This window comes from Bos mutus, chromosome X (genome assembly GCF_027580195.1).
Source record: "Bos mutus isolate GX-2022 chromosome X, NWIPB_WYAK_1.1, whole genome shotgun sequence".
Classification (NCBI taxonomy): domain Eukaryota; kingdom Metazoa; phylum Chordata; class Mammalia; order Artiodactyla; family Bovidae; genus Bos; species Bos mutus.
The window spans coordinates 44,337,608-44,362,741 of NC_091646.1; the positions used below are offsets into that span (position 1 = coordinate 44,337,608).

Sequence of the window (25,134 nt, forward strand, 5' to 3'; positions counted from 1 at the left end):
AATTACTCTAACTCACCTTATGTCTCCTACCTAATACATAATATTGCTATGGCACAATTAGCAGGCACAATTTAAGATTTGATTATTTCAACATATATTATTGCAATGATAAGGTTTTATTCTTATTTTCCAGTCATTAGCGCACCTAGCACAGTTCTTGGTACACAATAAGCACTAAAGAAATATTTGCTGATTTTGGAAATCATTCCAAAAGATGGATGGCATTTTCTCCCCAATGTCACACGAATCTGTTAGGTAGTTAGAATGGGAAACAGGAGTCTAGAATGGCAGTGGCTAAAAGATAAGGAAGGGAAAACCCATGAAAATAGAACAAAGGAAGGTTCGAGGGCCGGAGTGAGGACCTCAGGTAGAACAAACAACACTCCTGGCTAGCCCAATTTACATACAGCAGGCTCAGGGAGAGAAAAAAACATATAGAAAGAGAAGCCCAAGGGTATCTCTCTCTCTCTCTCTCTCTCTCTCTCTCTCTCTCGGTGGATTTTCCTGCTATTTTCTAAATAAAATGGAGCTGTAACACGGAGCTGTAACACTGATTTGTCTAAGAGCTATAACATGGTCTGTCCAAGACCCGAAAGCAGTGACACACCAAGGGCTTTAATGTTCATCACTCCAAATCTTTGTTGTGATGAGACAGAACCAAGGAGCATACACTCGCCTGACAAATCCAAAAAGACAAAAAGAGGACTTCAATATTTAAAAGCAAAACAAATGTAAATATATTCACTATTCTAGATACCTGGTGATGTTAAAGATAATGTTTCCTGGGGCAGGGGGCGGGGTGGGGGGTGGATAAATTGGGAGACTGGGACTGACATACATACACTACAATGGGAGTGTGCATGCTCAGTTGTGTCTGACTCTTTGCAACCCCACGGACTGCAGCCCACCAGACTCCTCTGTCCATGGGATTCTCCAGGCAAGAATACTGGAGTGGATTGCCGTGCCTTCCTTCAGGGGATCTTCATGACTCAGGGATTGAACCCACATCTCCTGCATCTCCTGCATTGGCAGGTGGATTCTTTATCACTGTGCCACCTCAGGAAGCCCATGTACACACTAGTATATATAAAACAGATAGCTTATAAGAACCTGTTGTATAGCACAGGAAACTCTACTCAATACTCTGTAATGGTCTGTATGAGAAAATAATCTGAAAAACAGTGGATATATGTATATGAATAAGTGATTTACTTTTCTGTACATCTGAAACTAACACAACACTGTAAATCCACTAAACTTCAACAGAAATTTTAAAAAAAGATAATGTTTCCTGACCTGTTTTCTAAATACAGACTGCTTAATCATGAAGGCAAGGTCATTACAAATAGCTCTTAATTAAAATACAGGCCACTTTTGGTGTATTGATGTAATAGTGTATCATGTAATTGTGGCACTGCAACGCAGTGTCTCATGTATATAACTTTTAGATCAGCAGTCCCCAACCTTTTTGACACCAGGGACCAATTTCATGGAAAATTATTTTTCCACAGACTGGGGTAGGTGAGGATGAGTTCAGGAATATTCAACCACATTGCATTTATTGTGTACTTTATTGCTAATCTAATGCCATCGCTGATCTGACAGGAAGTACTGGTCTGCGGCCTGGAGGTTGTGGACCCCTGCTTAGATGACAGCAACTAAAAGAACCTTAAAAGATAATGCAAGCCAATCACTTCAATTTATCTACTTAATAACTAAACCTCAGATAAATTATACGACTTGCCCAAAGTCATAAAGCTGATGAGTAGCACCCAGCAAAGATAAGCACCCAGGCCTCCTGACTGAACATCATAGGCTGCTTTCATTACACCATGTGCTCAGAGATACTAAAGTCAAAGTAAGATGCTTCAGTAAGAATTCCTATTAGCATAAATGAAACTTTTAGGAGTCTCTCCCTGCTATCCTGAAAAATTAAGGTAAAACACACCTCAGAATCATAAGGACTGACACAGGCACAGTTCCAAAAAAAAATTTTAAAAAGAAGTAAAACTTTCTAAGACAAAATATACAATCATATTCCAGTTCTAAAGTACTTCCCAAAGCCACAGGAAAAATACTTACATAGTTAAATTCTAATCATGTGATCTTAACATTCATCTTACTACTTTGGTAAAATATACACCAAAAGAAGAACCGAACACATAAAATACTAGAAGCAAAAATCACTCAATCTCCAAAAGCACAAATTCACATCTAAGGGTAAAACACATCTTTGGTACTCACCGTAACTTTACTTCCAACTATCTGCATGCAGAGGTCAACGGAGAGTAGTTATGGTGTAAAAAAAAAAAAACAAACAGCAACAGTATTAATAATCAGAAGCTTTTCACAGAAGTGTTTAGTAAATTAGTAAATAGCACCTCTATGTGTACTTTTAATACTTTAGATCTAGAGGTTAAATACATCAGTAATGATTTCTACCATATTCCAAAAATGTATAAAGTCAGCAGAATAAAGATTCCCAAATAAAATTATTACCATTTGAGGATCTTTTTAAAGTTTTCTGTAATGGGCTTCTCAACTAGTTGTAGTATAAATATCAAGTAATTCAAGATTAAGTGCAATCAGGCATCAGATATTTTATCAGCCCACAACCTCTCAAAAATTATCATGAGAAAATTGAATTTTATTCTAATATTGTTTTTTTTTCTTTCCGTGTTTTAACAGGCATACTATTAAGCTTGAAATTAGGTATTTTAGAATATAAATGTTGTACGTAAAGTCATGTGTTTAAGTTAATAAATAAACTTGAGGTTGAAAATGGGAAATTTTTTATTGTTATGAATTTAAGGTTTAAAATATTGTTTTATATTATACTTGAAAATTACAAAGAAGATAGATTGCTTATGATTCTGGTTTTCTAGGTCATCCTAGCATTTCTATTATAACAACACAGTTTTCTATATAATGTGAAGACAAAGAAGCAGTTTGTATTTAAATATACTTATTCAGAAGGAGGAAATAGTTCAAAAATTACAACCTCAATTGAGTTTTTCTTATGGTGAAGAGATAAGAGAATTCCTAAGAATTTGTGCTTAAGAAGGCAAGAACTAAAATCATAGTCCTAAAGTATAATTTTATGCCAGAATCCAAATATAAATCATTGTTATCAGATTCCTACACTTGAATATCAAGCAATGTTCAAAAAAAGAGTTCATCCATATTCTAAAACTATAAATCTGATAGCACATATTATCAATACATGTTCTAATTATTAGCTAGTACTTTAAAAATAAAAAGCTGAAATCCCAATAAGAATCCTAAGTTTAACAGGATACTACAAGATACAAAAAGAAATGATAGTTTCCTAATTAACTACTTCAGAGGACTCCATGAATCTCCAAATAGAAAAGCAGCTTTCTTAAATATTCATTCGACAGACTATCTACAGACAGCGACTATTTAGTTGAATAAAAGCCACTGTGGTGCCATTAACAGTCTTCTGAATTCAAAGATACACTATTGACCTAAATTATTTCCTCCCACCAAAAAGAGGTCTTATTTGTCCCATGTTTATTTAGCACAGACATGAAATTAAAAAAAAAAAAAAAAAAGAATTGCAAGCCTGTCTTAACAATTAAGCAGGTCTATACTATTCTCACTTAGCGCAGCGGCTGCAACCGGTGCACTTAGCGCGGCGGAGAGGAGCTACCCCACGCCCGAGGCCAGGGGCGGCGAGTTGGTAATGGACAGGGAGGCCTGGCATGCTGCGATTCATGGGGTCACAAAGAGTCGGACACGACTGAGCAACTGAACTGACTGTTACTATTCTGATTGCAAAATGACTGCATTTAGTTAAAGTATATACAGCAAACAGATTAGATGAGCCAAGAAAAGCTAAAAGAAACTGGTCTGGTCAGCTTTGGGTTCAATTGTTTCACCGTATCTAGGTGATGTCTGGCAAAGACTTGAGAAGGAAACTACCTGATAGTGGCAAAGGCAAAACCATTAATACATGTATGTGTGTGTGCTAAGTCACTTCAGTTGTGTCTGATTCTGTGTGACCCTATGGACTATAGCCTGCCAGGTTCCTCTGTCCATGGGATTTTCCAGGCAAGAATACTGGAGTGGGTTGCAATGCCTTTCTCTAGGAGATCTTCCTGACCCAGGGATCAAACTCATGTCTCTTATGTCTCCTGCATTGGCAGTAGGTTCTTTACCACTAGTGCCACCTGGGAAGCCAACACATGTATACACACAAACAAAAAGATATACTGCAACTCTTAACTGCTTATGATATATGTGTTTGTGCTTAGTCACTCAGTTGTGTCTGACTCTTTGCAACCCCATGGACTGTAGCCCACCAGGCTTCTTTGTCATGGGGATTCTCTAGGCAAGAATACTGGAGTGGTTGCCATGCTCTCCTCCAGGGAATCTTCCCAACCCAGGGATAGAACTCAGGTCTCCCACATTGCAGATGGATTCTTTACTGTCTGAGCTGCCAGGGAAGCCTGCTTATGATATGGGCCAATCTGAAAATATTTAGCGATGTATTTGGTATCACTATTTTAAATTATTTGCTACTGAGAGTTTTTTTTAATCAATGCTACCTTTCAATATATCTTCAAAAAACTAACTTTACATATTTTTAAATCTCAACCTCAAAGACTGTGATTTAAGTTAGAAATAAATTAGTTTCTTAATATTCTCATAAGGACACTGACATCTGGCAAACTAATGTTCGGATTTCAGTGACTAATTTTTTCCTCTTAAACGTCTATGCGTGCGTGCTCAGTCGCTCATCCATGTCTGACTTTTTGACCCCATGGACTGTAGCCCACCAGGCTCCTCTGTCCATGGGATTCTCAAGACAAGAATATTGGAGTGATTTCCTTCTCCAGGGGATTTCCTAACCCAGGGATCGAACCTGCATCTCCTGCTTGGCAGGCAGATTGTTTACTATCTGAACCACAAGGGAATACCCACATAAACATCTATATATACTGTTAAAATATAACATGCAAGATTCCCTCTAAATCACTGATGTCTTCTGCCTCTCAGGATTATGAATTAGTATGACAATGTTGCAATTTTTTTTTTAACTTGTGGTTTTCATTTTATTTAAAATCCACTGACACTGTGTGCCATATACCATGACAGCTGCCGACAATGTGGCAGGCATGTTGGGGTGCAAACATGATTGTGTCACATTGCTGCCTTGAGGAATGTAGGTTTTGGGGACTGGAGTCTGACGAGGAGGAAGCCCATGGGAACCACACAGGGAAAAGGCAGGGACGCTGAGAGTGCAGCTGCTCAGCGACTGTTTGGGGGCAGAGAAGCACAAAGCTTTGAAGAGGCGTGGGTTTGGAGTGAAGCCAGGGTGAAGGTGAAGAGAACAGGAACAGGCTGGGTGACATGAAGCCGCTGATGTTCGGTAGTGAGTTGGGCAGGTAGTAAGGAGGGCGGGGAGGCCGGCAGCTGTCACACTGAACAGCCCAGTGAGTGCACGTTGCAATATTAACAAAGCTTGGTTTTGCACTTCTGAAAACTTATGTTGGTGCTGTGAAAACAAAGACTCTTCCAGACTATCTGTGGCCAAATTATCTACATGTACCTGGGCCTCCCTGGTGGCTTAGATGGTAAAGAATCTGCCTGCAATGCAGGAGACCCGGGTTTGATCCATGGGTTGGGAAGATCTCCTGGAGAAGGAAATGTCAAACCACTCCAGTATTCTTGGCGTGGGAAATACCGGGGACAGAGGCGCCTGCAGGGCTACAGTCCATGGAGTTGCAAAGAGTCAGAAGTGACTTAGCAACTAAACAACAAGATCAAGACCATAACCACACTTGTTACAGAAAGAGTCCAGTTCCAACAGAGAAGAGACTCTTTTCCACTCTCTTACTAAGTCCATTCATCACTGACAGAGTTAGTTACTCAAGGTACTTTTTCCTTTGCATTCATACATTTTTTATTATGGAATTTGAAGAGGAAAAAACTAAGCAATAGTTTTCATCATTATCTTTTAATTTCCTTTATATTCTCTTATCCCAGGCTAATTTTGGCATGATCAGTTACACAACAAAAGACTCCCCTTTGCTTCAGAAACAGGTTTTGTGTCTAAACCCATGTATTTGTTTCATCTTGCTTTACTGTCCTTCCCACAAACCCAGGAGAATGACGGATATTGCTTATTGAGTACATATTTTGTTTTTCAATTCCATGTAAAATGACAAAAGCAGGTGTTAAAGGGGGAAATGTACAATTTATGTTTAAATTTAACTGTAATTTTCACGTTTTACATATGACTTATGATAAAATATTTTTCTACCAGGTACTCTAGTCCTTAAATTTGCTTTTACTTCAAGATAAAAGTTTTGACTATTTGCAAAACATTTTCATAAAGCAGTGGTTACAATCATATCTACTTTAAATGTGGAAGCATTTCTAATCAGTGTGTCAATATAATGAAAAAATAAGCATAAAAGAGTATGACATGCAAAGTATCCTTAAAGCCTAATAAAAGCCAGCAGGATGGAAACCTTAGTTACACATAAATGGTCATAGGTGACATTATAATTCATGCAAATTTTATTGTCATGATCACGAAGAGATCACAAAAGATGAGAGGATGGTTTGTCACTAAATGGCATCCCTCTCACCTTCAAAAGGAAATAAGATATGTAATTTTCTTTGTTTTTACCACAGAACACAGTACTAACAATTGTCTCTCCAAAGTGAGAAAGCTTTAAAACATGCTTGTCAATAGGCTTTCTTTCATCGTATTTAGTCCATGAAAAATACAAGCAAATAAAACATATAACCTTAGAGCACTAATTAAAGTTCTATAGGCATGTCAAGTGATCCTATGTGTGCTAAAGGAAACAAATAAGGATCATATACTAAATAGTTATTTGTATCAATTTTGAAACTAATGCCTTTAGTATAGAGTTTCCATGTCTTTTGAGAAATTTCCATTTTTCAAATAAATCAATTCAAGACAGCTCAGCCAACGTTTACCCCAAGTTTAGCATTTTAATCTGAAAATGAGTATATAAATCAGTGTGCTTTTTCTCAGTCAGTTAAAGAGGAAACAATACAAAGATAAATGAAAACAAGTTCTACATAGAGACTGAGTCAAAATCAAAAGGTTAAGAAGTAAGAGCTTCATACAATTTTCATTATATTCAGTTACAGTTACACAAACAAAAACAACAAATGAGCCAGAGACACTAACAAAATCTTGCCATTAAAATCAGCACCTAATTATTATCTGTACTTTGCACTCAGATATAACTATATAGATTTACTAGTGTATTTGCCTTTAGGTATTTGAAAAATAACACTGAATGTACACCCAGCATTTCCTAAAGCATTGTACTGTGAACAATAACTTGAGTGCAAAAATGAGAAGAGATTCATCAGAATTTCAAAGTAAAACCCTATGCCTCACCTAATTCTATTGAAAATGAGGCTCAAGGCAAATTTCACTTATCACTTGAAACACATTTCTGCCCTTGGACACCAGAAGCAAATTAAAAAACATGCTGTTGTTCTGCTATGGCAGAGCTACAATGCATTATGTTTAAATAGTTCAGCATTCAGATTTAGCTTACTTAAAGTACAATATGGAATCAATACAATTGTAGAATTCAGACAAAATGCATCAGTAATTGTCACTGCAATTACTGTACTGAAACAGCATTAATAGGATAGGCAAATAATTTTAGAATATATTTTGCCGATGAAGAACTATTTTATTCACTGGTCAACTTTTTAAATTTAAAATATGTATGCCTTAAATGTAAATGTATGTGTGTAATATACACGTCACACAAACATAAAATCACTGTGTGTTTTTGTGTGTGTATATATATACATACAACATATGTATGTTATATATGTACACATTCATAGTGATTTTATAAACTCTGTGAAAAGCTTCTTCTTTACAGAAATGTAAAAGATACAGTCCACTATTTCAAAAAATATTCTTTTCCTACAAAAATAAATCAAATTTCCAGACTCGTTTTGGAAGCACTTTAGGAAATAAACAAAGCAATATATTCCACTAAAACACGAAGTTTTTCCTGCTGCAGACAAGCCTTTTCAATGAATACTAATTTTAATTTTTTGAGACTCAAATTTCATTAAAGTTCCTATTAAACACCTTCCTTTATGTTAAATTAAGCTGTACAAGAACTATTACGAGGTAGTTTACATGGGTAGCATCACAAAAAATAAAAACAAACTGCTTATTTAAAAAATTGCTATAAATTTCAAGTAAGCAAATACCAGATGTATAACTTTAATGTAAACTTAGTTAAATCTTGTGACTAGGCTATGTTTGTCCTTCCTCAATATCTGAAGTGTTCCTATAACAAACTGTATATTAAGTGGAATAACTACAAATTGCTATTTGTTAGTAAGTGCACAAAACCTCAGCTCCAAAATTTAACCGGATTAACTCAGAGCCGACTATTCTTAGTCTGTTTTGTTTATAAAAATAGAAATCTCTTTAAGAACAGTTTTGAAATATATATAAAATGTATTAAAGTACATATATACACTTCTTTTATGAAGTCTATATAAGTACACTGAGGCAAGAACTTAGAGATCTGAAGTTTGTTTCTTTTAAGCAGATAATGCTAAGCTCATTATATGGATGCTGGAAGCGTCTCACTACTTACAGATTTGGCAGTAGCAGAAATATACTGGACGACCATCTCACGCTTAGTGGTAAAATCTTTGTTTCGTAAAGGAGCTTTTCGCTCTTCATTAAGGTTCATGTCCTCCTGTTAAAAAGAATATTTATTGTATTAGCAAATTTCTGCTTATGAGTTTCAAAGGTGATTAATAAATATTAAGGAACAAAGTTCTACCATATATCAAAAGGAATTATATTCAATATCCTATAATAAACTATAATATAAAAGGATATGACAAAGAATATATATGTATGACTGAATCACTGTGCTGTACAGTACAAATTAATACAACACTGTAAATCAACTATACTTCAACAAAATAAACTTAAAAAAGAAAAAGAAAAATTAATGTTCTCTGTATTAAAATAGTAAGTCACGCTCTGACTATCAACAACCATCATTTTTTGGCTCCTTCATTATTATTTTTCACTCTATATACCCTAATGTCATATAAATTTTACCATATATTTATGGTTCATATTGCTACCTACTCAATGAGTAGAAATAAGAAAAAAAATTTTAACTATTCCACAGGATAAACTGGCAGTTTATAGCATAGATATACATCATACAACCTTAGCAAAGTTATTTTTTTACCTGATAGCAAAAATAAACAAACACTTTACTACTTGGCATATGTTCCCTTAGGATAATTATTATCTACAAGAACAAACATAATTTGTAAATTACAGGAAATATATATCTACAATATGTCACTGAAGAAAGATTCATGAGAAGTTGCTGAATTGGGGGAAAACATCAGAAACACAGTTACCTGCATTGGGATAAAAAAGACCACTAACTGGAAAGAAAAATATTCAGTTACAACAGCACATCATTTTGAGGTTCAATAAGCTTTGATTTGGTTGGAAATGTTCCTTTATATTGTGATACACAGACATAACATTTTCACTAGATAAATCATTTTTTATTCATTTTGAAACTCATGTTAACCCCTGAAACATATTAAGACACACTTGAAGGGTCATAAAACCAAATTGGAAAGGACTACACCTCCAAAATCAACATCAAATGAAAAGACAACATACAAGGTGTGAGAAAATGTTTACAAGTCATACATCTGATATGGGGCTTGTATCCAAAGTATAAAAAGAAGCCTTACAAATCAACAATAGACAAATAACCCAACTACAAGTGGACAAAGGATTTGAACAGACATTTCTCTAAAGAAGCCATACAAATGGCCAATAAGCACATGAGTGTCAACATCACTATTCACCAAGGAAACGCAAATCAAAACCACAGTGAGACACCGCTTCACTCCCACAGTAATAAAGGCTATGGCAGAAAAGATAATAACAATTGTTGGTAAGGATGTGGAGAAACTGGAACCCTTACACACTGATGGTAAGAATATGAGATAATACAGCCACTTTGGAAAACAGTCTAGTAGTTCCTCAAAAAGTTATACGTAGAGTTACCACATGACTCAGCTTATACCCAAGACAATGAAAACATATATCCACACAAAAACTTGTACTTGAATGTTCACAGAAGAAACATTACAGTGGAAACAATTCAAATGTCTATCAAACGATGAATGGATTAAAAAATGTCATATGTCCATACAATGGACTATTATTCAGCCACAAAGACGAATGAAGTACTGATACATTCTATACTGCATGGATGAAACTTGAAATCACATTATGCTAAATGAAGGAAAGGGAAAGGAAAAGGGAAAGGGAAGTCACTCAGTCATGTCAGACTCTGACCCCATGGACTACAGGGGCTACAGGACTACCAGGCTCCTCCATCCATGGGATTTTCCAGGCAAGAGTACTGGAGTGGGGTGCCATTGCCTTCTCTGTAAATGAAGGAAGTAGATCACAAAAGGCCATACATTACATGATTCCATTTATATTAAATATCCAGAACAGGCAAACCTATAGAGATTTGTCAATTAGTGGTTGTCAGGGGCAGGGCAAGAGGGGATGGGAGAGCTGGGGTGTGACTGCCAACAGGTATGGTGTTTCATTTGTGGGTGATAAAAATGTTCTAAGAGTGAATGTTGTGATGGTTGCATGACTCTTTGAATACATGAAGAAAAAAAAAAAACACTGAACTGTATACTTTAAGAGGATGAATTTTATGGCTTCTGAATGGTATCTTGACTTTTTAAAACAAGAAAAAGAAATCAGTATTTTTATCCCTTTACTTGCTTGGTAATTCTAAACATTACTAGTTTTTAATCAACTAAATAAATGGACAAAGAAAAATACTAAAATAATTTAAAAAAATAATGTATGAGAATGTGGGGGGAAAACAAAGGATCCATAAAAAGTAATCAAACTGCATCTATGTATTGAATAGTAACTTCAATGACACCAGTATCTCATGATATATAGTTGCACCCACTGCAGTCACTGCAGTGACTCCTACAATGATTAATTCACAATCAATATCTATAAATTTCATGTATATATACCAGACCCCCCTTCCCAATTATCTCTATCACTGTCTCTACCTCTACTTTTCCTATCTTATTTCATTTCTCATTTGTATATCTTACTTGTTAATGATTTACTTGAAGCCAGGCTCTCTTTCTCTCTCAAAGGCTAGATCTAGCATTGTTGAATCAAAGTGAGAATCACAGGAATGAAGCTGGTTAGCACTTTATAAAGTCCACAGATATTCATCTATGTTCTGTGTCGACTTCAACTAACAGGGAACTCACTACCTCCACATGCAGTCCTTCCCATTACAGGGTAGTTTAACTTTTGCCAAGTTTTACTTTGGAGGACTGGATCTGAAATATGTACAACAAAATACTAACATCATGTGAAGGTGGCAAGATCATATCATTATTTTTTCTTCTCTACTTTCTAAATTTTGACTCAAATTAATTAATTTGACTCTGTTAAATTAATAAAAATAAACAATTCATAATATAGTAGAGATGGAGAAGGAAATGGCGACCCACTCCAGTATTCTTGCCTGGAAAATTGCCATGGACAGAGGAGCCTGGCAGGCTATAGTCCATGGGGTCGCCCAGAGTCGGACATGACTGACTGAGTGACTGAGTACATGTAGTAGGGAAGAGTAATATGTAAACATATCAGTATAACAGAGGCATGTACAGGATGTCTTAGGAACACAGAGGACAGATGGGAAAGACAAAAGAGAAGTCTTCATCAGGATTTGGGTCTTGAAGGAGGAGAAAAACCTGAGTGAAGGCCAAGAGATTAGCTACCAGACCACAGTAGACTTCTGTCATGGTTGGCTACCCAATAGCACTTGAACATGCCTGCTATAATTTTAAACACCCACCCAGTATCAGCCCCACCAATGAAGAATCCATGAAAACCACATTTATCAGTCTCTGAGCGACTTCATTTTCACTTTCACTTTCACTTTTCGCTTTCATGCATTGGAGAAGGAAATGGCAACCCACCCAAATCCCAGGGACGGGGGAGCCTGGTGGTCTGCCATCTATGGGGTTGCACAGAGTCGGACACAACTGAAGCGACTTAGCAGCAGCAGCAGCAGCTATCCCTTATAACAATACAGTAAGGTGGCTTAGTTGTCATCCATCAAATAGATGCATATGGGGTATAGATTCACCCATGTTTTGTTAGCATGGGTGGCAACAGAGGCGACATGGGTTGATGGCAGCGGACACATCTTTTTCATCACAACAATTTGACAAAGTGGTTCTGGGATAGCAACAGCTCCTTCATCAGATTATGTTTTGGCTGTGTGATTCTGGAAGTTATTCCTATACTTAGATTACCTGGAGCCTGTTTTGCAACCCTTCTGGTTCATATCTCTTTATGTGTGTTTGTGTGTGTGTGTATAAATATTCTATCTAAATTAATCAGAATAAATTATCTTATGTTTAATAATCTGGGCTATTGAAGTAACTCAAGTAATAATAATAAGAGTCCAAACTAAGAGGGATGGTAGATTGGACAGAATAAATAAACAAAAGGAACCTGTAAATATTACATGAAGACAATACTCTCTACTTGAAGCTAAAGTATACCTACCAGTTTCAATTTATCTTAATGTGACATGACATGGTTCAGCATCTCTCTCAAATACCCTGCGGTTTGATAAATCCAAGGAAGGAAAGGATTTCCATGTCCTTCACCTTGAAATACTATACTTCTCAATTCAGCCTCTGATTTTATGACTTTATTGGCAAGTACATCATTCTGCTAAATCATATTTTGTTTGTTTCCATTGAAACCTCTAAATACTGCTCATATATGCTAGCCATGTCTCTACCATCTCATAACATTCTGGTTAAATTATAGTCTCCTGCAAATAGCATGAATCTGTATCCCCAAGTAGTATCAACTCTGAAACACTGACAAGATTGAGCGTCTGTACTTGTACACTCCACAGTCAGGCCTTAGAGTGTGGTAATGCCACCACTGGCAATCTCTACATAGAGAATCTGCTAGCCTTCCAGTGACTTTTTTTTTTTAATTGACGGATAATTGTTTTACAGAATTTTGTTGTTTTCTGTCAAACCTCAACATGAATCAGCCAAAGATATACATTCTGTGTTACCATATACCTCCAATTCAATTTTTAATGACACAGGGCAAAGATCATGCTATCAAGAGTAGAATCATGGAGGCAGGCAGGATAATAATGAGAATATGGAGAATATAGACCTCGGAGGAATGTCAAGATTAAGTGCAATCATGCACCCAAGCCTGGTGTATATTAGCTAGCCATCAAAGAATGTTTGTGTTATTATTCATGTTCATGTTATTATTACTTCCCTAGTCTCATTTCTTTCATTACCACTGTTCATCTTACCCCTTGTGTTTGAATAACACAAGATTATTCATCATTTTTCTACACACGCTATGCTCTTACAAATTTCCATTACTTTGTTCATGATGTTATTCTCTCTGCCTAGAATGCTGTCGACTTCACCACCCTCTCCCTCTGTTAACCCCCATCTCCTCCCACCCTACCCAAATCCATGTCAGGCAAACTCATATACTTCTGCTAATTCTTCAGATTTCCCTCAAAGCACCTCGTTTAGAAGTGACCATCTTCATGCTGCTGCTGCTGCTAAGTCGCTTCAGTCGTGTCCGACTCTGTGTGACCCCATAGATGGCAGCCCACCAGGCTACCCCGTCCCTAGGATTCTCCAGGCAAGAACACTGGAGTGGGTTGCCATTTCCTTCTCCAACGCATGAAAGTGAAAAGTGAAAGTGAAGTCGCTCAGTTGTGTCCGACTCTTAGCGACTTCATGGACTATAGCCTACCAGGCTCCTCCGTCCATGGGAGTTTCCAGGCAAGAGTACTGGAGTGGGGTGCCATTGCCTTCTCCCATCTTCATGCTATTCTTCCATATTAATTTCCTATACTATAGCACTTAAAATGACACTCAATAATAAACCCATCTAGCTTAAACTATAAACTGAGGGCCAAAACTAGGTTCTTTTTTTAATCTTTGTATTGCCAAGCAAAGAGTATGCAATCCCGGAATGCACCAAGAATTTAATAAATATTTTCTGAACCAATGTGATATTTAGGAATTTTTCTCTAAATACTTTAATTTGCTTTACGGCCACAAACATTTTTATACCTATAAATCTGCTGCATAGGTTGATTGGGAATAGGTACCATTCACACAAACAGAGGAAACCATAATGACTTATCTTATTCTTACACAAAGCAGCAGCATACTACTAATTAGGCAGCTAATACTTCCAAATCATTAACTCCAGCTTTGTAATAGAATCATAAAACTAAATAGAGCAATATTCACAATTCAATACTAATTCTGAACAATGTAACTGAATATGAAACTACTACTAAACACACTGAGTTTTTAAAATTTTTATTGAAATATAGTTGATTTATAATGTTGTATTAGTTTCAGGTATACAGTAAAGTGATTCAGTTTTATAAATAAATAAATATATATATATATACACACACACACACACACACACATTTTCAGATTCTTTTCCATTATACTTTATTACAAGATACTGAGTATATTTCCCTGTACTATACAGTAGGTCTTTGTTGGTTATCTATATTATATACAGTAATGTTAAACAGACTGAGTTCTTATAGTATACAGAACACTAAAGCAAGCTTTTACTGTACTGAAAATTTAGTTGGATACTTCCACAATACGAGAAGAACTGTATTATTTTGCAATTTAAAAAAAAGATGAAGTAACTGACCACTTATAATATTTGTACTGTATTATCATCAAGCCATTGGAGAAGGAAATGGCAACCCACTCCAGTGTTCTTGCCTGGAGAACCCCAGGGACGGGGGAGCCTGGTGGGCTGCCGTCTATGGGGTCGCACAGAGTCGGACACGACTGAAGCGACTTAGCAGCAGCAGCAGCAGCATCAAGCCATATTTATAAACACTAAATCAATTATTCTCCTACCAGTTAAGCTATGATGCAATTTTCCCATTACAGACAACCTCCTTCATTCCTTCAGCAAATAAACATTGTATTCTTACAACTATTACTGAGAAACCATATAAGAATAGAGTCAAACAAGAAGGTTAAAAGTTGAACCAGCTGCCTATTCATTTGTACTCCCATTCATTCTCATTCTCTCCTTCTCCCTCTCACCTCCCATAAATCTTTAAATAGGTGACAATATACTTTTTTTAACTTTCTCATCTTCTAGCATCATTTTCTACTTTCCTAAACTTCCATTGTTTTTCTCACTTGCTTTATGAGAGGTAAATGTCAATCATATATGTTTTTACATCTCTTCCTTCCCTATAAGAATACTAGCTCCTTCTTTCTATAAAGTTGCTATAAATATCTGTGTACTTTGTATAAAGTAACTATTTCTGTTTCTGCAACAAGTATTGATCCCAGTTTAAGACTGGATTTTCTACTTGCTGTTTTTAAATCTGAACTTGACTTCACCATCAAATGCTTGCCCTCTTCCTTCTGCTTCTCAATAGTAAGTATTCAAAAAATTTTTTTTTAATTTATTTGGCTATGTATGCCAGGTTTTAACTGTAGGACACGTGATCTTTGTTGCTGTGTGTGGGCTCTTAGTTGTGGCATGCAGGATCTAGTTCTCTGATCAGGGATCAAACCCAGGTCCTTTGCACTGGGAGTGTGGAGTCTTAACCACTGGACCACCAGGGAAGTCACTCAAGTATTCTTTAACTTCTATTTTAAAGGGATCTGTACCCCTGAAGAGAATAAGCCAATGATACCCTACTACCAAAAAATACCCTAGCATGAACAGCAATTATAGATATCTTTGATTATTTTAAGATTATAAATTAATGGATTTTTACAACATTTATTTCTTTATTTTTTATTCATTTATCCAGCCGCTTATTTGGTAATGTTTGTTGTTAAAATAAGATATTAAGGTTTTTTTTTAATTTTTTAAAATTTATTTTTGAATCAAAGGATAATTACAGAATTTTCTTGTTTTCTGTCACATAGCAACATGGAATTTATTTATTTTTTATTGGAGGATAATTGCTTTACAATGTTGTATTGGTTTCTGTCATACATAAACATGAATCAGTCATAGGTATATATATGTTCCCTCACTCTTGAACCTCTCTACCATTTCCCACCTCATCCCACCCTTCTAGGATGCCACAGAACACCAAGTCGAGCTCCCTATGTTATTCAGCAACTTTATTTCTTTGTTCTTTTCTAAAGAAATGTTCATATAAAGATATGTTCTACATGTAATTCCTCTAACTTCTGTCAACTAGAAAGGATAGAACATTTCTTTTTAAAATCCCAATAACAGCATCAGGGATATTCCACATAAGTAGCTAATTGGCCAATTGTACCCGGTATTAATTAACCACCTCATGTCTTCAAATGATACAGTTAAGTTTACTTTTATAGACTGTAGCTACATAACATATAGAAGTCTGTATGGAAAACACAGTTAAAGGAAGTATAGAGCCAAAAGCCAGGGGCTGGGCGGGCGGTGGGGGGAGGGGATGAAATTAAATGAATGTATGGATGTGAAAATTGAACTGTGAAGAAAGCTGAGTGCCGAAGAATTGATGCTTTTGAACTGTGGTACTGGAGAAGACTCTTGAGAGTCCCTTGGACTTCAAGGAGATCCAACCAGTCCATTCTGAAGGAGATCAATGTTCTTTGGAAGGAATGATGCTAAAGCTGAAACTCCAGTACTTTGGCCACCTCATGTGAAAAGTTGACTCATTGGAAAAGACTCTGATCCTGGGAGGGATTGGGGGCAGGAGGAGAAGGAGACAACAGAGGATGAGATGGCTGGATGGCATCATCGACTTGATGGACATGAGTTTGAGTGAACTCCAGGAGTTGGTGATGAACAGGGAGGCCTGGCGTGCTGCTATTTATGCGGTCGCAATGAGTCGGACATGACTGAGCGACTAAACTGAACTGAACTGAACTGAGTACTGCAGAAAAAGTCTTCAGCTATTTCTGGTTTCAGGTCTTATTGGAGGAAATTAACTACAGAAAGTGAAAGTGAAGTCGCTCAATCGTGTCCGACTCTTTGCGACCCCATGGACTGTAGCCCACCAGGCTCCACTGCGCATGGGATTCTCCAGGCAAGAATACTGGAGTGGGTTGCCATTTCCTTCTCCAGGGGATCTTCCCGACCCAGGGATCAAACCCAGGTCTCCCACATTGCAGGCAGACGCTTTAACCTCTGAGCCATCAGGGAAGCTATGAACATCTACATATACCTCTTCACCATCAAGAAGGTAAATTTAGAATGTCTATCTAGCTATTAGGAAACACAAATTCACTCTCCCATAATCCTTAATCCTGAGTTCAACCTTCAACCAGTGGTTTCCAGAGTTCAAATATTACTTAAAGCATCAACTGTGGCTTGTGAAATATTGATGTTTAATCAAAATACAAGAAAATAAACTTTAATATTTAACGTGAGAATAATACTGAATCCCTCACTGGATCCATAGCTTCAAATGGTATAGGAATTATCTCAAGGGAAAAGTGGGGTATTCACAACCCATGTTTTTCTCACTGTCAGTGTACTACAATGTATTTGCAGTAACAAGTACTTGGTTAAGTGAACTTACAGGCTATTTGACCTAGTTTTAGCTAAGTCAGTCCTCAAAACAACAACAAAATAGAAAAGTACCTTTAAAAGATTCCTGCAAAGACAACATATTGAGGATAATAAGATAGTACCAATAACGCAAATACAGGGCAACAAGAAAATACTAGATTGTTGTATTTCCTACACAGAAGTCTGAGCCTTTCCTCAGTCATATCATGTGTTAAAAATAACAAAAATATAAGGCTAATAAGAAGCTGGTCCCACAAGATTAAAAGTTACTAATGTAAAAATCTGAAATTATCAACCATCATTGATGACTCTCACTTTATGTGCACATTGTACCTAAAAATATATAGCTAATGATAGTGAGTGCTGTGTTGTGCTTAGTCGTTCAGTTGTGTCCAACTCTTTGTGACCCCATGGACTGTAGCCTGTCAGGTTCCTCTGTCCATGGGGATTCTCCAGGCAAGAATACTGGAGTGGGTTGCCATGCCCTAAAGCTACCTCAAACTTACAGACCATTTAAAATTCAAACATCTAGAGTATGAAAGAAGCTTTTCTATTTTCTCAGCAATAAGTAGAATCATGTGATATGCAATCCAATACTTAGTGAAATTTTGTAAACTTAATGATACACATTTAGAAGCCTCTCGTTTGTTTTCTTTCTTTAATAGCAAAAGACAAAAGGTCCCATGACATTGGAGGAACACTTGGTATAAGAAGCTGAGATAATATATGCAAAACAACATGGTAGTAAACTAAAACACATTATTTTGTCAGCCAATACTGTCAGAAGGCATATAGAAATCACTGCTGAAAATATGCTAGAGCAAGTATTAGAAAAATTACTCAGTGTGGCAGGTTTATCATACAGTTGAATGAAAATACAGCTGTTTTTCCTTTTAAACAACTCAGCTTATATTATTTACTAGATTGTTTCAATAATAAAGTATTAAAACTACATTTCTTTGAGTCACTAGTGGAACAATCCGAGAAAACATATTGCCAAAATAAATGATTTATTTAATAAAAGGATGTTTTATGAAAAAACTGTAAGTGAGAAGCACTCCTGAGTAGGGAAGTTTGCCCCACATATAAAATCCAAACCACTGCAAGAAGTTGAAACCAAAATACATTAGAATGTAGGTTTTTTTTTTTAATTAATAAAACAAGATATTTAAAATAGAGCAGAATATTTACAATATTTTAAAATGAGATAGAAAGTGAGAATGATACATGTATTTTACAGAGAGATTTCTGGCTATCTCAAGACAAAGATTTTTAAAACTTCTGAAATTTCACATGATGGGCATTTTTCATTCACAAAAGGACAAGCAATCCCTTAATACTTTAACAGCTGGTGAGAAAGTAACTGCTTCAAATGAACCTCAATGAAAAAGCCACACACTGGCACACTCAACTGCCAGGTAGATCTCCTTCATCCTTTCATGACTCACCTCTTCCTCCTTCTTCCAAGCATCAGGTGCAACGTCTGCAGCAGATATAATTAGATAAACATGGGGATGAGGGTCTACACATCAAGCATATAGAAGGAAGATGCAAAGGGCCCATGTCCCTGATGACATCTAGTGAAGCCCGTTTTTCAAAACCCATTAGAATCCATTTATTTGCAAATATAAAAATGCAACACTTCAGATAAGTTTCGAGAACAACTGACTGTCATTAAGGGAGATGGTTCAGTTCAGCAGAAAACCTTAGCTCGATTCATGGATTGGAATGAGCAAAGTTAATACTATGATTTAATAAGTGTAACTAACAATGTTCTCGTTCCACTTGGACCTATGTATTGTCAGATTTATGTTTCAACTATAAGAGACATTAAACCAAGTATCAAAATAAAATGGACTTAGAACTAAACCTTCTAATTAGTCTTTTTTTAAACAAGACATAAAAAATAATAACACAATGACATTGCTCTCACTAAAACAGTATTAATCATGTCAGCAAAGGCTTTTACACCATTAATAAATAAACTCATTTAAAATCACCTAAAAATCTTGTTCTTTGCATGTTCTTATCCCTTTCTATGTCTGTACTTTATACAAAGTACTAGTACATACACATGGGTATATTTTTTTTAGTTAAAACATGTTTGGGTTACTTGCTCAAATATATATTTTTTCTAACAGGCTAGGAAATCAGAGAGTTTAGAGACTATTACACTAGTCCAGACATTGACACTTTTTCTGTAAAGGGCCAGACAGTAAATGTTTTAGGCTTTGCAGGTCACAGGGACTTTGTCACAACTACCCAACTCCACAGTGCAAAAGGAGCCATCAACAATATGTAAACAAATGGCTGTGGCTGCATTCAACAAAATTGTGTTTATGAACACTGAATTTCACAATTTTTCATGTGCCCTGAAACAGTCTTCTTTTGATTTTCTGCAACCATTTAAAAGTATAAAATCTATTAAAAATATAAAAAGTATAAAACTCATACAAACTAAAACCCCAGAAGCTGGGATAGTGTCTTTGTCATTTTTATGTTCCCCTGCATCTAACAAAGTATCTGGCACTCAGTAGAGAGTTGTCAAGTAAATTTCTCCATGACACAGAAATATGTCTTCGCTTTTTTTCTTCTATTTTTCCCCACAATTGTGTGCTTAGTCACTCAGTCGTGTCCGACTCTTTGCAACCCCATGGCCTGTAGCCCACCAGGCTCCTTGATCCATGGGGACTCTCCAGGCAAGAATACTGGAGTGGGTCGCTATGCCCTCCTCCAGGGGATCTTCCCAACCCAGGGATTGAACCCAGGTCTCCCACATTGCAGGTGGATTCTTTATCATATGAGCCACCAGAGACAGTAGGGATTTTCCTTAAGTTGTTCTCTGCTCTCTCTCTACTCAGAGCTTAACAGCACCTGGCATATAGAAGGCATTGGACCTTGATGAATTAAGTCATTCAAATTCTGAGAACCCTTTAATGTCAAAAAATTAAAACTCTGAAAACTCAGAAGTGACACTGGGTCTCACAGGATATTCAGATTTTCTGTTTCCTCCCTGAGCCCTTGTGCTGGGTTAAGTACTCACAAAAGCCTATTCACAGCTGTCTTATTACCATGGAAACCCTATGTTTACTTGCTTGTCTCCCTGACTAAATTCTGAGCTCTTTGGGGGCAAGGGAGGAATTGCATTAATCTGTGTGTACTTCCAGCAGGTAGCACATGACCTGGCACACTGTGCATATCAATACATGGTTGTGAAAATGCCTTCACAGCAAAAAAAAAAAACACTAGTGGAACTTTTCAAACAGAAAAAAAAAAAACCTCTTTAAGGAACATTTCTATGTACAAATCAGAACAGACAGAAGCAATGAATTGTGAAGTTTATTAGCTACAATTAGAGAAAATTTGCAAACCTGTTTCCTTTAGTTTCTCTTCCTGGACTTCTAGCCTACTACTCCCTCATTTGTGAACCTTCAATGAGAATTGTACTTGGGAAGAAAACTTAAAAGTGACCCAGATTTAGTTACCTTTGAGATCTATTTATGGGGTGAGTTTTACTCCTCCTTTATATGCTTTACTTGGGAGTGAGTGTGTTTAAGAAAATAAAATGACTAGATCTGATGCTGGTGTTTTCTCAGTCTAATGACAAGGAGTAAAGATATTGGAAATATGAGTATAAAAAGTGGAAAGTAGGCTAAGAAGACAATTTCTAAGGATCTAGCCATTCCTGGAAACTGTTTCCATGCCCTATTATAGATTTTGAGTCCTATGCCACCAATAACTGTTTTATAGTAACTTGACCTTTAACTAAAGTTACTTATGCTGAGAGCGAGCTTCCCCAGTGGCTCAGCAGTAAAGAATCCACCTGCAATACAGGAGATGTGGGTTCAATCCCTGGGTTGGAAAGATCCCCTGCTGGAGGAAATCACAACCCACTCCAGTATTCTTGCCTGGAGAATTCCATGGACAGAGGAGCCTAGTGGGCCACAGTCCATAGGGTCGTCAGACACAATTAAGTATCCACACGCTTAGAACACTAAAAGGTTCTCATCCAGGCTAATTAACTCCTAAAAGACTGGTGTTGGGTGACAAAGAAAGCCATGACAGCAGTCACGGACAACACCTAGGGTCCAAAGTCAAACTGGCTCTCAAAACTGATGAAAAGCAAAAGTGAGAGAACAAACTGAAAACCTTTGGGATTCTTTATAAGAGTTCTACCACATGGAGTATAGGACAGACAATTTAGTATTTATTGCATATAACTACACTCTCATTAAATTATGCCAAAATGCAAAATACATTAATGTAAATTGCTGAATAGAAACAAAGTATAAAACATCACATTTGCATTGCCTTTAGTAACTGAAATTGAGGGGCTTCCCTGCTGGCTCAATGGTAAAGAATTTGCTTGCCAATGCAGGAGACACAGGTTCAACCCCTGATCCAGGAGGATCCCACATACCTTGGAGCAACTAAGCCCACGCACAATTTCTAAGCCTGTGCTCTGGAGCCCAGAAGCCATAACAAGAGAAGCCACCAAAATGAGAAGCCCACACACCACAACTAGAGAAGAGCCCCCACTTGTCACAACTAGAGAAAAACCTTGCAGTAATGAAGACCCAGCACAGCCAAAAATAATAAATAAAAATTATTTTAAAAAATGACTGAAATTGAAATGACGTGTGCCTAGAAATTAATCACAAATTATCACTAGCCTCATCTTTTGTACACAATTAAACTATTTATTTACCTATATAAGAACACAGTTCTTATAGACATATCTATAGGAATCTAGTGTGACCAGTGCAAGCTGGACATCCACTCAATAAATCATTGTACTAGCTAAAACAAATTAAATTCCAACTTGAACTTCCAAGACATCTCTATATGTTTATTTTTAAGCTTAAAATGGAAATCCCCTATCCTCCAAGCCAAAAAAAAATAACAGTTGGATACAAAAGGGCAATAATATTCAAAAGTAAACGGACAGTGTCCAGACGCATTTCTCTCCTTGCTCTAATTAATTCAGTTTGGATAAAAACGAGCTATTGCTACTGAACATTTAATAATCCTTAATTGGTATACTCAATGTACAAAGACCAGCTCAGTTACTCTCAGTAAACTCAAAGGCTAGGATATCCTAACATGTTGAATGTTACTCAATTACAGCATTATAAATTTCCTTATATTTAAAATGGAAGAGAGGAGATATTTCACCAACCTTAATTACAGACAACACAAAATGTCTGATTAACTTGAGAAACACGATGAATATGCTGCTGCTGCTGCTACTGCTGCTAAGTTGCTTCAGTCATGTCTGACTCTGTGCGACCCCATAGATGGCAGCCCACCAGGCTCCCCCGTCCCTGGGATTCTCCAGGCAAGAACACTGGAGTGGGTTGCCATTTCCTTCTCCAATGCATGAAAGTGAAAGTGAAGATGCTCAGTCGTCTCCAACTCTTAGCAACCCCATGGACTTCAGCCCAACAGGCTCCTCGGTCCATGGGATTTTCCAGGCAAGAGTACTGGAGTGGGGTGCCATTGCCTTCTCTGCGATGAATATGAACCTCATTCAAATTTGAATTTGGGGTTAAAAGTGATATGTAATATTATGACAATTCAGTCATCTTTTAAAGTTACGCTCCCCAAAATGTGGAAGAAATATTCTTGCTTTGATCCGACTACCTTTATCCACTATGGAAGATTTGAAAACATGACTGGGCTGAAAAGGGGAACAGGAATCTTAAAGAGCAAGTATAATTTACCCCATGTGGGTAATAACAAAAATCATATAAAAACAAGTGTGGTTTTTTTTTTCATTCTTAAAAGTTTTAATTAAAAAAAAAAACACTTTCTAATCATAAATTAATAGGCAAAGACTACATTTCAAGTGAAAAATCAAGTTTTACAAACTATTGAAGACTGCTAATAAACAGCGTGTGCTCCATGAAATAAGCAATCATCTAAAAGTTTCAAATTTGGAGCTTTACATCTGTCAGCAATAGCCATTGGTACCATTACTCCAAAAATCTGCCTATTACTTACTTCCTTGAGCAGCCACAATACAGAACCTGGCATATCAATGCATAACAGATGTCAGTGTCAATGGTACATGTGTATGTGCATGCTAAGTCACTTCAGTCTTGTCTGACTCTTTGTGATCCTATGGACTGTAGCCCATCAGGGTCCTCTGTCCATGGGATTTCCCAGGCAAGAATACTGGAGTGGGTTGCCATGCCCTTCTTCAGGACATCTTCCCAACCCAAGGACTGAACCCATGTCTCTCTCATCTTTTGTGTTGGCAGGCAGCTTCTTTATCACTAGCACCACCTGGGAAGCCCCAGTGGTACATTAGTAATCACCTTTGACTGAGTGGATCACAACAAACTGTGGAAAATTCTTAAAGAGATGGGAATATCAGACCACCTGAACTTCCTCCTGAGAAATCTAAATGCAGGTCAAGAAGCAACAGTTAGACTGGACATGGAACAACAGACTGGTTCCAAACTGGGAAAGGAGTATGTCAAGGCTGTATATTGTCACCCTGCTTATTTAACTTAGATGCAGAATGACAGGCTGGATAAAGCACAAGCTGGAATCAAGATTGCTGGGAGAAATATCAATAACCTCAGAAATGCAGATGACACCACCCTTATGGCAGAAAGCAAAGAAGAACTACTAAAGAGCCTCTTGACGAAAGTGAAAGAGGAGAGTGAAAAAGCTGGCTTAAAACTCAATATTCAGAAAACTAAGATCATGGTATCTGGTCCCGTCACTTAATGGCAAATTGATGGGGAAACAATGGAAACAGTGACAGACTTCATTTTCTTGGGCTCCAAAATCATTGCACATCGTGACTGCAGCCATGAAATTAAAAGACTCTTGCTCCTTGGAAGAAAATGTATGACACACCTAGACAGCATACTAAAAAGCAGAGACATTACTTTGCTGAAAAAGGTCCATCTAGTCAAAGCTATGGTTTTTCCAGTAGTCATGTACGGATGTAAAAGTTGGACTATAGAGAGAGCTAAGCACTGAAGAATCGATGCTTTTGAACTTTGGTATTGGAGAAGACTCTTGAGAGTCCCTTGGACTGCAAGGAGATCCAACCAGTCAATCCTAAAGGATTTCAGTCCTGAATATTCACTGGAAGAACTGATGCTGAAGCTGAAACTCCAATAATTTGGTCACCTGATGCAAAGAACTGACTCATTGGAAAAGACCCTGATGCTGGGAAAGATTGAAGGCAGGAGGAGAAGGGGACAACAGAGGATGATATGGTTGGATGGCATCACCGACTCGATGGACATGAGTCTGAGTAAGCTCTGGGAGCTGGTGATAAACAGGGAAGCCTGGCGTGCTGCAGTCCATAGGGTCGCAAAGAGTCAGACAGGACCGAGCGACTGAACTGAACTGACCTCAGTAGTAAAGTAAAACCTAACTGTCCGGATCTTTCAGTTAACTGGACTTGTTCC

General features: G+C 37.1%; 1 protein-coding gene across 1 annotated transcript in view; it reads right to left on the reverse strand.

The window, feature by feature from the left end:
- Window positions 1–25,134, reverse strand: part of DIAPH2 (diaphanous related formin 2) — a 983,285-nt gene that overhangs the window by 888,349 nt on the left and 69,802 nt on the right. The window contains exons 4-5 of the mRNA XM_070366366.1: window positions 8,649–8,753; window positions 2,245–2,265 (exon numbers count right to left, since the gene is read on the reverse strand). Coding sequence (XP_070222467.1) covers window positions 2,245–2,265; window positions 8,649–8,753 — 126 coding nt within the window. The remainder of the gene's footprint in view (window positions 1–2,244; window positions 2,266–8,648; window positions 8,754–25,134) is intronic.